Source organism: Hyaena hyaena, unplaced genomic scaffold (assembly GCF_003009895.1).
Source record: "Hyaena hyaena isolate Hyena2069 unplaced genomic scaffold, ASM300989v1 scaffold_90, whole genome shotgun sequence".
NCBI lineage: Eukaryota > Metazoa > Chordata > Mammalia > Carnivora > Hyaenidae > Hyaena > Hyaena hyaena.
The window spans coordinates 402,544-420,196 of NW_024080722.1; the positions used below are offsets into that span (position 1 = coordinate 402,544).

At 53.9% G+C, this 17,653-nt stretch overlaps 1 protein-coding gene and 1 long non-coding RNA gene across 7 annotated transcripts in view; one reads left to right on the forward strand and one right to left on the reverse strand.

The window, feature by feature from the left end:
- The window catches only part of TTLL11 (tubulin tyrosine ligase like 11), a 238,409-nt gene extending 221,414 nt beyond the window's left edge, over positions 1-16,995 (forward strand). For 2 of the 6 annotated variants that reach the window (XM_039234674.1, XM_039234680.1), the window contains 4 exons: positions 11,020-14,635; positions 14,740-14,879; positions 14,966-15,032; positions 16,155-16,995. In XM_039234674.1, the coding sequence (XP_039090605.1) occupies positions 11,020-11,336 (317 nt within the window). In that variant the 3' untranslated portion in view covers positions 11,337-14,635; positions 14,740-14,879; positions 14,966-15,032; positions 16,155-16,995. The remainder of the gene's footprint in view (positions 1-11,019; positions 14,636-14,739; positions 14,880-14,965; positions 15,033-16,154) is intronic. The other 4 variants (XM_039234676.1, XM_039234677.1, XM_039234675.1 and 1 more) reach the window with 4 other exon arrangements.
- Positions 7,345-11,441, reverse strand: LOC120233438. The gene is made up of 5 exons (XR_005528822.1): positions 11,382-11,441; positions 11,058-11,141; positions 10,117-10,213; positions 8,116-8,199; positions 7,345-7,663 (listed from the first exon to the last, which is right to left on the reverse strand). It is a non-coding gene; the product is annotated as an uncharacterized LOC120233438 (long non-coding RNA).
- Positions 16,996-17,653: the final 658 nt, after the last annotated feature.

Sequence of the window (17,653 nt, forward strand, 5' to 3'; positions counted from 1 at the left end):
GCCAGGGAGGGCACCCGTGGCTCAGAACCTCACTGGGGAACTTCAGGCAGATAGACAGTACTAACAACAGTTGGGCTAATGTAACGGGTGCTCCCCACCTCCCTGCCTCTCTAAGTAAGCCTGATGCGGGGCAGCAGCTTGCTGAGAGGACAGATTCGCAGCCCGGGGTTTGAATTCCCACCCCACCTCCAGGCTGTGGCTCTGCCCGAATGTCTGTCTGTACCTCTGTGCACCCTGGAAGCCTGCAGCACTCAGCCAACAAACAGAACCCAAGACCAAAGCAGTTTTGCTGGTAAACAGCCAAAAGGTTATAAATGCATCTACCACCCAGACTTGTGTTTTGAGGGTGAAATGGGAGGTACCCCTAAAGAGGTGACTGCAGTGCCTGGTACATAAGCGCCACTCATAGTAATTCTTCTTCTTTTGAGTGTTAATGTCCTGTGATTTTGTTATCTCTGAGGTGCTTTCCAAGCCAGAGGTTTCAACCACTTGCTGAGGAATGTGTTGAGCCTCAGAAGTTTGTTGTGGGAGCCATTAATCCCATGAGAAATGTCTGGAGTTGCCGGAAGTGGTGACCAGTCCAGTAGCCCATCTTCTCAGCCAGTGACTCAGGAAACTGTGTCTGCCGCGCTGGGGTCCAGTGACGCCGGACGGGTCTGGAGGGCGGCCTTGGGCCACTTTGCTCTGTGTGCCCTGTGCCTCACGAACTAATGAGGAAGCCGCTTTCATCTTTGATTTTGTTTGTTATTTGGGTGTCACAGGCTCCTGGCAATAATGATTTTTCTGCAAGGTCTATTTATGGTTCATTCCCGACACTTACTAATTTTTTCATCCAGACAAGGACAGAGGCGATAGTGACTTGCTGCTGTAACACATAAATACAATGACTGGGTGTGCCCTGTTCTGTCCTTAGCTGGGTGGGAGGAGTGGCAGGAAGGAGGCTCTCTCTTCCCTTAAAGGACGGGCCTTCTGGAGGTTTCCATCTGGTTTGGGGAGAGAGGCAGTGCAGAGCAGCAGTGACCACTGTCCAACAACGTGACTTTGGGCAGGTGGCGGGACTGCTCAAGGTTGCTATGAGATTACATGAACGGGCAGGAAAACACACAGTGTGACTTCTAGTGGGCAGAGTGCCCGCAATATGTGCAGCTTGTGATTTTTGTCACTACCATTTTTTTTTTTTAAACATTCAGAAGCCACCATCCCCCCACCATGCTCCTGGAGTCCCAAAAAATCACCCAATTTGCTGCTCATTTTACAGAAGGGGAAACTGAGGCCTGGAGAGGGGAGGTGACTGGTTCAAAGCCCTGCTGTACTCAGGGACAGCCACCATTTTGAGAGCCCTAGTCTTCTGACCAACTGCACCATTTTCCCTCCTCAGTCCCAGCCAGGCTGCTCGTTTATGTCACAAACAACTGTTGAGCACCTGCTCGCGGTCGCGGGGGACGGGGGTGAAGATGGCCTGGGCTCGTGACAGTCTAGTGTGGGGATAAGCAGTCCGCTCTCTGTCATAAAAGAAGAAAATGAAACCAATGTCATGAGGGCACTCTAGGAAAGTGTGGTGACAGCGCAGAAGTCCAGGTGGGGAAGTCACCAGAGGCTTCAGGTTATTAGGCTCCGTGGTGGCCTTTCTCTGGGCGGTGGCTGTGTAAAAACCAGTTAGGAAGGGTGTGACGTCCCAACATTACAGATGCAGAAACGGGGACCTGCAGAGGGGAGACCCCTTGCTGAAGACCAGGCTGCGAGCACGCAGCAGAGCTGGACCCAGACCAGTGCATCGGACCCCCAGCCACTGTCCCATGAGCCCAAGGCCGTCTCGTGGGAGACCCCTGGCTTGGAGCGACCACACTCATGTCTGGGGGAGATTGTGCCGCAGCAAACAGGAGCCAGGCAGCAAGGTGCCCCGGGGATGGAGGGAATGCTTCTGGTGATGAAGCACCCTGGAGCTGGTGCAGGCTTCACAGACAGCCCCTGTGGGGAACATTCCACCGCGCAGACAGGAATCACTCCACTAATTCCAGTCAAGATCATTCTGCTTTATTTCCCACCACCGTTTCTAAACAGAAAGCTTGTGTACTTCCACGTTCGGAATTTCACTAGGAGACGGAAACGTCTCTTCTAGGTGGGTAATGAGAAAGATTTAAATGATGGTGAGACAGAGGGAACCAGCAAGGAGCTGGCCTAGCCCAGCACACCAGCACCTTGAAATAGAATTATAGCGAGGAGGCTCAGGTATTTTTGAGAGGGGGGAAAATGTCTCCTGTTAAGTCTGGGATAATATCCCTGGCTGTCAACAATGATTTGGATTTAATTATATCATCTATGCAAATGTGTTCTGTAAACTGTAAAATAATACATAAATGTCAGATGTTAAGAGGAGCATCGTGCAGGAGAAACAACAAGGTGTGGGCATCAGGTAGGCACGGGTATGATGCTGCCTTGTCCCCCTGGACAGGCCACTCGGCCTCTCTGGGTCCACACTCCTCAGCTGTAAGCGGGGAATGCTCGCGATCGCCTCTCCTTCTGAACATCACCCTGAGACCCAGATGAGAAACAGGATATACATTCTTGCTGGGGCCCCACAGCAGATAATGGGGTCACTGGAGGGCAGCCACCAGCGCTTTCGTTAAGTCCTGCATGCGAGGACGCCTCCCAAGGGGTGGGGGCGACAGGACTTCAGAGGCCAGAAGGAGCCCACGCGCCCCCCCTCACCAGCTGACTGACAGAATGAGGCCATGGTCTGTCAGGGGCCGCATCCCAGGAAGCAGGCATCAGTCTTGGGTGAGAGACGTGCACATGGCCACATCCGGAATGTTGCGAAGGCTGCTTTCTCCAGCGACATCCGTCAACCCAAAATCAAGTTTAAAAAAATACTCCACAGCTTATCTTCAGGCGTGGGAGGCAGGTGGGGAAAGCCTGTGAGCAGAGAAGGGCAGATGGGCACCACCTCGCTGACGGCCAGCAGGACTGGATGGGCCCGTCCCTCATCCCCTGCGAGGCCTGCATTGTTCCCTCCTTCGCTTCCTCCTCCTGAGTGACCGGAAGTAACACTCTGACTTGACCATCTCTATGAGGGCCCTCGAAGCAGCCACAGAGTAAAGAAGCTTCGAGAATGGTTCTCCGGGCTGTCCCCTTCCAGCTGTGTGACTCTGGCAAGTCTCATTGAGGATAAAATGGGACTGATCTTGACGCCTGCTTTGAAGGGCTTCTGTGAGATTAAGTTAAAAAATGCACATGAAGCCTTTAGATCAGGGCCTGGCACTTAACGAGGGCTCCACAATGATCACTGTTTTTGTTTACTTTCATCACGTTACTGTGACAGGTCACTAAGGCAAAGTTACCGAAGGGATGCCTCCAACTCCAAGCTTGAGCCGTGAGGGTTTTTCAAGGAGTATCTCTCCTCAGTGGCTCAGGTGACCTCAAAGACTTGGGTGGTAGTAGGAGGGTGCGTCTGAGTGTTGGGCGAGCCATACACAGAACCGAGAAGTTGCGATGCTGTGGAATTGTTACAACACCCCCCCCCCCATGTGACTATGTGACTGTGTTTGGAGATGGAGCCTCTAGGGAAGTAGCTGAGTTTAAATGAGGCCATAGGGCGGGGGCCCTGATCCCAAGAGACTGATGTCCTTCTAAGAAGGGACACCAGAGAGCGTTCAGGCAGCCCCAGCAGACAAAGACGGCAAGGAGGGGCGGGCCATGGGGTTTCGGAGGGGGACCTTTGTTCTGGGCGTCCCCCATGGCTCATGATAGCCCGCAGCGCGGTTAGCCCAGCATGAAGCTTCTTAACTTCTTTACTCCACTGCCTCCTCGAGAGCCCTTAAGGAGATGGCCAAGACGGAGCGCTGGTTCCAAAGTTTCCCGATCACCCATGCGTGTAGAATCACCACGGCTGCCGTGACACGTGCAATTCCAGGGTCTCATGGCCGGCACACAGAATCCCCAGGAGAAGGGACAGGAGCCTGCATTTCTGGCAAGGTCCCCAGGTTATTTTAGGCATAAAACATTTAAAAGCCACGGTCCTTGAGGGGAAGGGCAGCCCTCCCTTGGTATTAGAGGTCCTCCTTCATGAGGGCTCCTGTTACCCTCACCATCCACGTCCGACCGCTCAGCAGATCTCGGATCCGTTGGCACTGCCCTCAGGCTCTGTCTGGGATCTTATCACCCTCGCTGCCTCTGCCACCAACCACTCTGGTCCAAGCGGGCCGCAGCCCTCGCTTGGACTGGTGTAGTAGCCCCTATGGGATCTCCTGGCTATCTTTTCACGTGCGCCCTGGCTCAACACAACAGCCACATCGATTGCGTCACTTCACGTGTCCCCGGTGGCCTTCCGTCTTCCTTGGCAGGGAACCCAAAGTCTGACCATGGTTCACAGGGCCCTCCGTGGACTGGCCTGTGACCTTTCCAGTCCCATCTTCCTCAGCACAGCTAGAGAAGGGCAACGGAGAGGGCACGGAGCTCTGCCCCACTCAGCGGTTGAGGGATGGCGCTGGGAGAGACAGGCATGGGCGGTTTCTCAGGGACCAGGAGAGGACCAAATGCCACGTTGGAGCAATGTCATGGCTTCTCGGCTCCATCATGCGATTTTAAAAATACCTGTCAGACTGTCTTAAAAGGCAGACCTTCTTGGCCCAAAGTCAGGCTTCTCGAAGCTCAGGGGCAGGTCCTTTTGCAAATAGGCCACGTTTTGCAGGTGAGTATTCAGGGTGGAGAATGGACAGACTGGATTCGGCGGTGAGGAGGATGCTGGGGAGGGAGGGAGGGGTCCTCAAAGTGGGGTCCCTGGACCAACAGTCTCCTAGCCGCCTGGGAACGTGGTAGAAGTGCAAATTCTCCAGAGCTTCAGAGTCTGGAGCTCTGCACGGGGTTGGGGGTGGGGCCCGAAGTCTGTTTTCATGAGTCCTTCAGGGGACTCTAGACTTCTAGAGCCTCCGGTCTGGACCATCTTGGTCTCATGAGTCCGCACGTTGTCTAAGAGAAGAGTTCTCCTAGGGTTGTCTTTCCCTGTGCCCCTTGGCTTACCTTGCTGTCCTCAGCTGTAAAATGGGAACAATAAGACCCGTATCACGGGATTGTGGTCACAGCCCATTCAAGTGGATTAAGTGGATTTTTATTGGTGCCTGCTGTGTGCCAGGCTGTGCTGGGCACTGGGGTTGCGGAGAAGATTGGGGCAATGTCCCTGCCTCCAGAAGTACACAGTCCCGCTGGGGAGACAGCCTCAGACCCATGGGCTTGTCCCAATATATAGCAGGAAACAAGGGGGAACCCCAGCAGAGGGCAATTAGCTCTACCTGGGGGTGGACCAGGGATAGCGTCCTAGATCTCCAGACATTAGAGGCTGGGTTGGGGTAGTTTTTAAAATAATATATATATTTTTAATAATATATATTTTAATACGTATATTTTAATATATATTTTAAATAATATATATATATTTTTAAATAATATATATATTATCAAGAGTGAACATGGACTTTTTACCTGGAAAATACAGAAAAAATAGAAAGGATATAAAAATACCCTATAAATCCACTCCCCAGCCTCGGGCACTGTGAGTAAGTTGATGATGAACACCATTGTGTGCTTTTCTTTTTCCTCTGGGAGGAGTATTTCGAAATACTTGAATGGCTCTTAAAACTTTTGCCAAATTGCTTTTCAAAAGTCCACAGCAATTTCACCATTAACTCACCGTTAGCGTTATTTTACATTTTTTGTTAAAGGGTGAGCAGTGGCACCCCGCGGCTTCAGTGCGAGTGGCTGTGTTCTCCCTCACTTGCTGATGTACGTGAACTACCCATTCGTGTGCTTTGTCCACTGAGGACTCTATAAGGTTCAAATATTTTTTACATGAAATTAATTACCAAAACCAGACTTAACATTACCCCCCCCCCCCGCAGATTCCTGGGGTTTTATTGCAAAAGAATAAATGAATCAGAAATAAAAACAGCGATGTGCCAAGGGCTTATGATGGTGCTTATGTTCTCAATAATGGTGAAGAGAAGGTGACTAGCCTGGTGTTCAACAGTGGGGGATATGGCGAAATGATATACAAAGTAAGATTTGATGGCATATTCTGCGACTATTAAAATAATGTTATGAAGGCTGCATAGCAACATACAAAAATGTTTGCGACATTGTTTTAAGCACAAGAAGTACAAAGTTTTGTGTGTGTTGTTAATTACCGAGTGAAAACATCTTCTGTGGACAGAGTGGATTGAAGGTCAGTTCTAGAGAGAGGACATTCATGAGCTTTCCTAGGCTTTCTGGTGGGCTTCTCACTGTATGGAAGAAAGAAGGAGAGGGGCCCCCGAGTGGCTCTGTCGGTTAAGTGTCCGACATCGGCTCAGGTCAGCTTTAGATTCTGGGTCTCCCTCTCTCTCTTCCCCTCCCCAAAGCTCAATTCTCTGCAGCTCAGCAAATATTGACCTGGGTTCAGCCACCATTTCCTGGGCCATTTGATGAAATGAGGAGCAAGAACGATGTCTTGTCAAACGCAAGCATACGGCCCCTCAAGATGGCCATTGTGGGGGCCGGCAACCCACGTATCATGGCGTGCAATGGGGGGTGTCCCTCTTCCCAGCCTTCACCGGCCTTCACACTCTCTCAGGCATACTCAGTGGGGGCCCCAGCCAGTGTAGACGGCCCTGTTCCCCAGTCCCTTGACCTGGGAAGTGTCTGGTTTGCTTTCTTATTTTGGTGCTCGTGATGGTAGTACAGTTTGAAGTCTGGAGACCTGGGGTCCTGATCCTGCTTCTGCTGGGCCTCGTTTACCGCTCCCCGCATCTGTAAAGGAAGATGCTAGACCAGGCTTTTGGAGCACAGGGAGGGACGGTGCTTGGCTTGGTATGAAGAGCCAAGTGTCCCTTGGATGAGTCCGTTCTAGTGAGAGAGGACCGTGAGGGCAGGGCTCTGAGTCCTCACCGACCTCACAGGACTGCATTTGAGGAATGACACAAACACACACATCTCACTGCACAAAACAGGAGTCCCCTGAGTGGACAATGTGCTCAAGCTGTCCTAGGCACGGAACTTCCCAACTGGATCTGGGCTTGCTTTCCCTGGACCCCTCTGTGGCTCCCGGCCCATGTCCCCTGGCCTTCCAGTCCTCTCCAGTCTAGTCTAGCTGCCCCCCTCCCCCCACCCTGCAGGCGCCCCCCACCCATCACTGGGCCAAACGCCCCACCTCCTGCTCCCTCCTCCCTGTTCTCAGCCCAGCCCTCCATTCCCAGCTCATCGCTGCCCATCAAAGCCCTACTCATTTTGCCCATTCCTTATTCCAGGAATGAGATGAAGGACCTGCAGTGCATAAGGCCCGGGTTCAAATCCCAGCCCTGCCACACTTACTGGTACGTGACCCGAGCTCAAGTTATTTGGTCTCTCCCATCTCCATTTTCTCAGGGGCACAGTTGAGAGTTGTAGTGGGGTCAGAGCCAGCGCCCGGCATAGCACGTCTGGTCGAGTCAGTAAGGTCCCTTTCTCTTCCCTTCTGCTGTTATTTCCCTTGCATGTATATAAACTTTATCAAAGTAGAATGTGTATTCAGGAAGTTGGCATTTTCTTCAAAGTAATACATGCGCATAACTTCAAATTCAAATAGTGGCAGAGGGTTCACAATGAAAAGCGGCTGCCCCTGTATCGCCTCGTTCCACCTTCTAGAATTTTCCATTGCCTATTTTAAAATTGGGTCCATGACTTATTCATTCCATAACGGGAAGCCTGTGTGTCCTCCTCCCCTTCACCCATTTTCTCCACTCTCCCCGCCCCCCACCTCTGGCGATCATCAGCTTGTTTTCTGTATCTACAGGTCTCATTCTGCTTTTTGTTTGTTTATTCATTTTGTTTTGTTTTTAGAGTCCATGAAAAAATACAATAAGGTATGTGTTTACTCTAGAAAATCAGGAAATGTAGACAAACAAAAACAAAACCCAGCATAACACATATCTCATTTCTCATTTTAGAATGGCTCCTTCCAGATGATTTAGTCACATTTCCCCCCAACCCCCAAAAATGCCCTGTGTAGTTTTCCTGTGCATTACTGTGTCAGTCACAGCCTTATTAGTTTAATTAAGGGAAAGAAACTAATATTGGTTGAGCAAAAGGTGCTCTGTGCTTGCTACTCACACTGTGCTCCAGAAAGCAGCCACATGGCCACCACCACCAGGAAGCTGGGTCGGGAATACGGTGTCTCGGGCCCCACTCCAGAACCTGCATTTTTGACAAGATCATGCACGTTAAATTTGTTTTTTTAACGTTTACTTATTTTGAAGAGAGAGACAGCACGAGCAGGGGAGGGGCAGAGAGAGAGGGAGCGAGAGAGAATCTGAAGCAGGCTCCACACGCTCAGCGCAAAGCCCAGTGCGGGGCTCGGACCCATGAATCATGAGATCATGACCTGAGCAGGAGTCAGACACTCAACTGACTGAGCCACCCAGGTGCCCCAGTGTCCTGCGCGTTAAAGCGGGGAAAGGTCGTGTAGACCAGGGCTGCTCAGAGTTGCAATCCACGAACTGTTCTGTACAGTCTTGGACAAGAGGCTTGAGCCCGGATGTGATGCTGCTTCCTTTACAGAGAACGACTTGCTACAAAATACTGCCAGCTGAACTAAACAATGTGATTGATGAGGAGGGTGATTTATATTCTGGCCCAGGCTCCTTATCTTGTCAGAGCCCAGGGACACACAGTTCCTGGACTTGGCACCCATCTGCCGTCCACACTTCGAGTAGCGCTGCTGAGATCACACAGTTCTGAAATCGGAGGCTGGGGCTGCATTGGGTTTCTCTGGCTTTGGATGCCGGCCCTTTCCTCCCTGCTTGGATCTGACCCTCCCACTGACTGTGACAGACACACGTGTGCGCATGCACAAACGCACACCCGCATGCATCCACACTCACACTCTAGGAGAGCCCTGGCCCATCGTCGGTGACCAGGAGACCTCTGTCTCTTGATTTGGGCAGAAGTCCCCTATTCCCTGTGTCTCTTTCTGCACGAGGCCTTGATTTGCATCAAGAGGGTTTTATACCAGGCTCACTGTTCCCTTTATTGGCTTCTCCTGTCCGGGCCAAACGGGGGGGTGGGAGGGAGGGACTGCAGAACACCTGGAGTCCAGAAAAGCTGAGCAAGAAAACTTTGATGGATTCGTAAGGAGACAAAGAAACAGCTTTGCTCAGCTCAAGTTCCCAACGCAAGAAGAGCTCTCAGATCGCAGTGTCCACATATAAGCCAGTATTTAAACCTCTAGGCCAGGCTTCTGCCTGAGGACAGAACGAGGGGAGCAAGGCCATGGGGAAGGTACAGATGAGCAGAGGCGAAGCCAGCCTCCTCTAAAATTCCCGTGGCATTCTGTCCAGCCTGAGTACCACCTGCCCCAAGGAGCCCAGGCAATCCCGTGACTTTGGATCTCGGGGTTCATTTCTGCTTGGACACTGGGAAGACTGTAGTACCAGTTAATAAAAGAATTGGGAGTCAGGGGCATCTGGGTGGCTCAGTGGGTTAAGCACCTGACTCTTGATTTCAGCTCAGGTCATGATCTCACAGTTGTGAGATGGAGCCCCACATAGGGGACTCTGTGCTGACAGTGCACAGCTGGCTTGGGATTCTCTCTCTCTCTGCCCCTCTCCCACTCATGTGTGTGCTCTCTCTCTCTCTCTCTCTCTCTCAAAATAAATAAGGGCGCCTGGGTGGCTCAGTCAGTTGAGCTTCCAACTTTGGCTCAGGTCATGATCTCTCGGTTCATGACTTACAGCCCCACGTTGACCTCTGTGCTGACAGCTCAGAGCTTGGAGTCTGCTTGGGGTTCTGTGTCTCCATCTCTCTCTGCCTCTCCCCTGCTCACACTCTATCTCTCTCTCTCAAAGATAAATAAACCTTTAAAAAAATCTTTTAAAAAATAATAAATAAATAAACAAACTTAAATAAAAGAATTGGGAGCCAGAGTTTGAATTTCCAGGCCACTATTCTCTGGCTGTGTGACCTCAGGGAAGTTACTCAGCCTCTCTGAATGTTAGCTTCCTCATCTGTAGAGTGGGGTGTAATAACACTGATCTCAAAAAGGTGTTGTGAGGATTAGTGGCAATGTCTGTAAAGTACCAAGCACTAACTCATTTGTTCATTCATTTCACTCACGTATTCATGAAGCATTCTATATTGAGCACTGGGCGTCTGGTCCTTGGGGAACAGAGGTGAGCTGGAGCTCACAGGTCAGCAGGGAAGAAGAGAGAGGCTGTTGGAAGAACCACACAAACTCTGAACAGGCTACAGTCTGGTGCTGCAAAAGAAAGGGCAAGAAGACTGTCCCGGTGCCACATCTGATCTGGGGGCCAGGGAAGCTTTTACTGAGCAGGTGATCTTGAGCTCCGATCCCAACGACGAGCAGGAATTTATGAGGCAAAGGAAGAACGTTTCAGGGACACAGTGGGGACTGCTATTATCTTCTAGAATATCATTTCGGTTAGAGAGAAGTGGTCGGGTTTATTTTACTCTTCGAAGTAAAATTTACATACAGCAAAATCCACACTTCTTAAGGCACGTGTCTGCCCTGTGTGTGACAGGTGCATACACACGTGTAACCAACACCTCTATCGAGATAATAGGGTGTTGCCGACCCATTTCTCTGAGGAGCGCACTTTCCCCGTGGTTATCAACGTTAGAGGCTGGGGTCTGATGGGAACATTTTATGGTGGCGCAGAGGGGTGAGGCCTTGGGCCAGGTTGAATATCAGCCCTGCCCGTGTGACTTTGCCCAGTTGGCTCTGCTTCTCTGAGACTCAGTTTCCTTGTCAGTAAACCAGTGCTCATTAGGCCTCCCCCGAAGGACTAAGGAAGAGGTTGGATCTGCAAATGGTTGTGAATGGCCAGCTGGTGGCTGGCACAAGGCAGGCCCTCTGGGAGTTTGGCCCAGAAATTAAAGTCCCCGGGATGGAAACGGTGGTGAGGAAGGAGGCTGGCGGTTGGAACTGCGCCTTCCCCAGGCAGTGCAAGGGACCCTTTGGCACACCCCTCCCCCTTAACTCTGGTCTCTCTTCCACAGGGATGTGCTTGCAGGCCTTCGTGGAGGCCTTCTTTTACCTGGCTCAGAGGAAGTTCAAGACGCTGCCACTCCATGAGCAGGTGGCCTCGCTGATCGACCTGTGTGAATACCACCTGTCCCTGCTGGATGAAAAGCGCCTGGTGTGTGGCCGCAGTGGCCCATCGGGGGGAGGGCCCCCGGACAGCAGCACCCCCCCAGACGCCGCCCCCTCCGACCAGCTGGTGGAGGGCAACCCCCCGGTCCTGCACAAACAGCGCCCACAAGGTGACCCGTCCCAGGCACGCTCTGTCCTGACGGCTGCTCGATGCTGCCGCTGAAAGGCGAGCCCTTCGGGGCTGAAGAGGACCCTCTAGGCTTCCCACCTGTGGAGAGAGGGCAGGATGCGGAGAATTCCCACCTGGCAGCCCCAGGCCCGACTCGCATTCTCTGCATTCTGCTGAGCTGTGCTTTGAAAGAGGCTGATGGTGCCCGCGCTTCCTCTCGGGGGTCCTACTCTCTGTGAGTCATCGGTGGACACATGACATCCCAAATGCGACAGATGGCATCTTCTATTCTGGGCTCACAGGAAGCGACAACCGGGGTGAAACTGTTGCGATCGGGCACGGGGCGCCCGCGATCCCGAGCCTGAGCTGCGGAGAGGAAAAGTGCGGAGAAAGCAGAGACTTGGGTGTGCAGGGGCCTCCGAGAGAACACTGGTTAAATCCCAGGGACACCATGTGGATTGCCCAGCACCGTGCTGTGAAAACGGAGAGGAGCCAGCCAGGGGGCCTGCACAGCCCCCCCACCCTGGTCATGTGCTACACTAGGGTGTGGTTAACGGATTGGCCTCATTAGTTTTGCTAGCTTGCCTATTACTGTAATGTTCCGTTTGTTATTCATTAAGAACTAACCAGGAAGTAACTAGGTAAGGTTCCTAGAGCTTTAGAGCCGTGGGAGCCTCAGAGGTCATTTTGTTTGACCCCAAAGCAGGAGTCCCAGGGTCCTGTGACCTCCTCCCACCCCACCCCCCCACACAAATAAGGCACCATCACCTGGCCAGCAGGTGCACGGCAGGCACTGCTGGGGGGGCGGGGGGGGGGCCTGGGTGGGAGGAGGTGCTTCAGAGGGGAGAACAAGAAAACCCCCTTAACAGCAGGAGGAGGATGTCCGAAGCTCAGTGGTGTGAGGACACGACAGCCCACTCCCTCCCTTCCCCGAGACCCTTTCTTTGTGTCCATCCGTGTCCCCAGGTGAACCCCTTCTCAGAGGGGAAGGCTCAGAGGCAGCCAAAGGTGGCATTTTTGAAAACTGCGCCCCGCAGAACACACTCTGGGCTATTTGGTGACAAGAGCCACCTGTAATGACCTTGTTTTCCCAAGCAAAAAAAGCAGGACAGGTGGCCTCAGACGGGAGGGGCAGGAGGAACTCGACGTACACCCAGTGCCTCCTGCTTAGGGACATTCTAGAAGTTTCCATCCCCTGGGTAGTTTCGTAATGCTGTTTCCATTTTCAGATGAGAAAAGGCAGGCCTGGGGTGGGGCGTGGGGGGTGTGTGTGGAGGGAGTCCCGTGGGAGAGTGAGGCTTGGTCCAGTTCTGGGGGTTGGCCCCTGAGCCCCATTTCCTTTATGTCCCCTGGTGAGTGTGACTCATTTTCCAGTTGTCCCTGTTCCAGGTCTGCCTGGGGTCCCGCGGGGCCCTGCCCGCTTCCCTGCAGCCCGGTGACATGGGCTGGGACAGTCAGTGATTCTAAGTGGTCTGCTGTGAGGACCACGCTTTGCAGCCCCCGTGCCCGTTCCCCAGCCCCGGCTGGTGCCAGAGCACGCGGGCCTCGCAGTGAACGCGCCTCCCATACTTGTTAGCAGCTGGGAGCAGCAAAGCGTCTTTTCAACAACGCCCTGACTTTGTTTTCGGAAAGCATTCCCTTGCCAAGATGGAGTGAAGTTTTCAGTTCCAAAGTCAACCAAGCACATTGGGTTTTGGGGGGGAAATCATGTCAATAGGTTGAATTCGAGCCATGTTGTTTGGGATGATTTGAACACGTCAGTTCTCACAGTGAGGAATGTCCTGTCCCCGCTTGTTCAGGTCAGAAGCAGGCAGGTGGCTCCGCCCAGCCCTTCAGGGTCCCTGTCTGGAAGAGCCCCTCGGCTGCACCCCACGGGGTGAGTGTCAGGGAAATGAGGCTGCCGTTTTACAAGAGGCCAGTGAGGGACCGACTGGGTCCTTTCTTCCCAGTGCTTCCCATGGGAATTCAATGCTGCTTGCTTATCAGAGTGAGTGATAGGAGACGTCCCCACCCCCATGCTGCCTGTGGGAAGCCCCCCTTGTTCACCCCCTTTGTTTCTCATACCCCACGTGTTTCAGGGTGCCCCTGAAGTGATAGCAAAGACAGACCTGTCCTTTCTCCTAGAAGAGGGGACCTGGGGGTAGAGATCCCGGGCCCAGAGATGCCCCATGAGGAACCGAGGGCCCTGTGTGTTACCTGGGGTGGGGCCCTCGGGATCCATCGGGCCAATTCTCCCCTAGTCTCCCCTAGTCCCCCTCCCACTGATTCACACACATACGTGCACACACTCCAGCCACATCACCCCTTCCCAGAGGTCCCTGAAGGGCCCGCTTCCTAGAGCAGGTTCAGTGAATGGAGAAGATCGGGTTCAGCCTGTCTCCCCTTGGGCCCTGGCCCCGCCCCACCCTTTTCTGCCAAGCCTGTCACTTCCGGTGCACCGATCAGCTCCCTTCCTCTTCCACAGTGGCCATCCTGCTCCCCTCCTTCCAGCCTCCTAGGAGATGTGCTTGGCTTCCCTGCTGTCACAGCCAGGAGCTGAGTCCCCACAGCCTGGCTGCAGGGAGCCTGCTGTAGGTGCTAATAAAGGCGCATTGGATTCGGTGCAGTTGTTAGTTGTTAGTTGCTGTCCTAACAGGTGTGGAGGCGGGGCCTCCTGGAGACAGAGCCTCCGTCCCCAAAGAGGTGCCCTCGTTTCTCCTGTGGGTCCCTGCCCTCTCCCCCAGCTCGGACTTCACCTCCTCCTGCCTCTCACCCCCCTTAACTCACGTTCCATCCTACGTCCTTAGTGGCCCCGAAGGAATTCGGAGAACCACGGAGCCGACCACACGATCCCCTAATTCAATCAACCGTCATCTAAGCCAATGCTCCTTAACCCAACGTTCAAGGCTGCTCGTAATCCAGCCCGGTCCTTCCTCTCCATCCTAAAGACATGCTTGGCCCACCCTTTTCAGGGGGTAGCCTCTGCCACAGCCCCTGTCAACACGCTCCCAGGGCACTCGCTGTGTGTTGTGGCCTCTGGGGAAGAGAATGTGCTGGTACCTGCCCCAGGGCCAGGACCCACTTCAGCCTCTCCTGCCCTTGTGCTTACTGTTCCCTGGACCGGATGGCCTCCCTCCATCCAATGGACACCTACTTACCTTCAAGGTCCAGCTCAAACACCCCACTGCAACACCCCCCCCCCCACAGCATCAACTGCTCCCTCCGTCTGCTCGTGAGAATCTGGAAAGTTCTGTTATTACCATGCTTGCCCTGTGACATCACAGGGCTCATCTTTACAAGCTGGGAGTTACTCCAGGTCAAGCAGGTGCCGGATTCATGCTGGCCCCTCGAGCGTGGGGTGCGGGGTCCCGCAGGTGCTGGTTGAAACAATACAAATATCCAGCAAGTCCCAGGGGCGGGGTGGGGCTACGGTGCCCGTGAACACCCTCAACAATCATGGCATTTTAAACCTTGCCAGGGCCATTCACTCAACACCTCTGTGTTCCCAGCCTGGTGGCTAACCCCCTCCATCAGGAGTCCGGCCGTCTCTTCAGCCCTGCAGGAGCAGAGCCTGCATCTGTGGGCTTGGTGAGCTGAGCAGGTCATCCCGAGGTGAAGGTGACTGTCCATGGTTGGGGGCTGGTGGGACCGGTCTGGTCTGCGGAGGAGCCCTGACATTTGGAATGGTGTTTCTGCCTTTCTAGAACCAACTCCTTTTCCCATGTGAACTTAACAACATCTGTTCAGTGCTTCACAGTTTACAAAGTGCTGGTACGTCTGTCCCGTCCTCTGACCATCCAACAACCCGGCGAGGGACAGGCGTTCTCATGACCCTCGTCACAGATAGGGCACTGATGTCCAACCCCGGGCCGGAGGAAGGCAGAGCTGGGACCCACAGGGAGGCCCCTGCTCCCTTCTCGGCACCGTGTCTGCTCTGCATGGAGACTCAGCGCTCCCAAAACCCAGAGGGGAGAGGCTTTGGAACCCATTTCAGAGACGTGTGAGGCTGGGGGGAGGGGTGTTCAGCTCACACCCAGGCTTCTGGGGTCTCAGCGTGGGCCTGCAGACCTGCTCCGCCCATGTTGAGCCCCCCAGGAGGGCCCTGGGGGTCACGACACCCCGGGGATCCACGTCCCTCAGCCCCACAAGGGGGTGACAGGCGCTCCCCCACTCGGTCCCTGGGAACCCTGATGAGACACAGCAAGCACAAGCACACACGGAAGCGTTTTGCAAACCAGCGAGCTGCTCAAATGCCGAGCTCCCCGCTGCCTACAAAGTGTGACGGGATGAAGGAGGAACTTTCCTTCTCGAATGCTGCCATCCATCAAGACAAATGAAGCTAAAACAGTCAGCTGCTCTCCCTCTCCACCTCCCCTCATCCTTACACTTGAGACACTCCGCAGGCTGCAAATGGTCTCTGCTGTACCTCCGACACCTGGGCCCTGCCTCGTGATGGGCAGACTTGTAGGCCAGAATAGCTCCCTTCTTTGCTTCACCTCTTGATTAATGTCCCAAACTTGGCCCTATAATTGAAAATTGGGCTTGAAATGGCTGGAGTTTGAGCACCTTCCCTTGAAGCCCAGAAATGATGAACTCGCTTGCTCACCTGGAAGCTGGCGCTCCTGGGGACCGAGGGAGCCCTTCTCCTCTCCCCGGCGAGGTCAATTAACCTAAAATCCACCTCGCCTCAATTGATATTTTCGCTGGTCTCCTATTTGCTCTGATGAATGTGAGTGGGATTTTCCCACATGGCATACGAATTTCTCCCTCGTGAAATAAATCCATGGTTTTTTTCCCCCCTGTTCCCGGGGACAGAGGAGCTTTGCAGAGCCCTCAGCCCACCCCATCCCCTCCATCTCTACTAACCAGAAGTCTTGATGTTTCTATAACCAGGAAAACGACGCAGCGCAATGCTTACAGGTACCCACGCGCGCACACAGCACCACGGAGCTTTTGTACAAAATGGCAAAATTACTGATGATTTTCTCATTTCTGGCAATTTCCTTCTGAGTCTTATTTAGAGAGCAGAGGGAAAAGGGCTCTGTGCAGGCCCTGGGGTAACATAACGTGCTCACTAAGAGGCTCCTGGGAAACGTTTCCTCCAACGTGAAGGTGCTTGCCAAGAGTCGGCCCAGGACCGTAGGCCCGGGCCGCCGGGACACCGCCTCCCTGCTCCTGACTGTGGCTCCCCAGGGGCCCTCCCAGGCTGCGGGAGCGAGGCTGGTGATGCAGGAAGGCAGAGGGGCATTTCCCCTGCAGAACCCCTTGCCTCACAACAGGGACGTGACGGCCCGCTTTTGCTGTACCCGACGCCCTCTGGCTGTGCACCTGCGCACCAGCGACGTCACCCCTCTGCCCTGTTTCTGGCCCCCAGGGCGACAGTCGTGTCATCGTGAACGTAAGAAACCCATCTTGGGGCTGGGCGCCCGGGAACTACCTTAACAAATGTCTGGAACAAGACGGATGCCGGGGACCTTGTGCCCACCTGGACGTCCCCGACAGCCGGTGCCCTTTGAGGCCTGGTGACAGGCGCCACGCTCGAGCCCTCCCCGGAGGGGACACTGCTGCTAGGCCGAAGCTCCTGCCTCTTAAAAGCCTTTAAGCATTCTTTATTAAATTTTCATGGCACATAAAGTCAAGGTTCTGTTACTTGGCCTCAGTTGTCTTGGTAACTTCGTAAAATGCAATAATAAAACAAAGCTGAGTGTTGCTAAACACAGGCTCATTGTAAAAAGGGCTGCGAAGTATCGACAGTTTCTTCCGCGTGATACTAACTCACGGGAAATCCACCCGGCGGACAGAGCTCGTTCTTTTTGGGTCAGTTGGTGAGAGGAGGGCTCCTGTTTGTTGTTTTCCTCCCCTAATGGGTTCCTGTTTGCCTGGGAAGCTAACTGTTGCCTCCAGTAAACTGTGAGCCCGGAGTGGGTAAGGGGAGGGGGTTTTGGAATATGCCCCACCCCTCGGTCTGCTGAGGATAGTCTCCCCCTAGGGAAGGAGTGCCGTGCCACCAGAGTTTGGCCACCTGTCAGAGGCTCCGTGGCAGGGACAGGCCCTCAGAGGGAGAGGTGGCCTGTCCGGCTGCATGTGTATAGAAGTCGTCACCTGCAGCGCCGAGCTGAGCAGGTGGGAGTGTGAGCTCTACCCCCACCGGGAGCTCGAGGCAGGGCGCCTCCCCAGAGAACCGAGCCACGCAAGCTGCACTGATTCCTGGTGCTGCCGGCTCGCCTGGCGGCTCCTTCCCTGGGAACACCACCGCCTCTCCCCTGACTCCAAGGGAGCAGCCTACGTCTGCTCTGGACCTCTCCCAGACTCTGGACTGCCCCGGCACAGTGAAAGGCAGATCGCCTGAAGTCACACTGGGACCCCTGCCCCTGGAAATTCCCAGTGCTCAG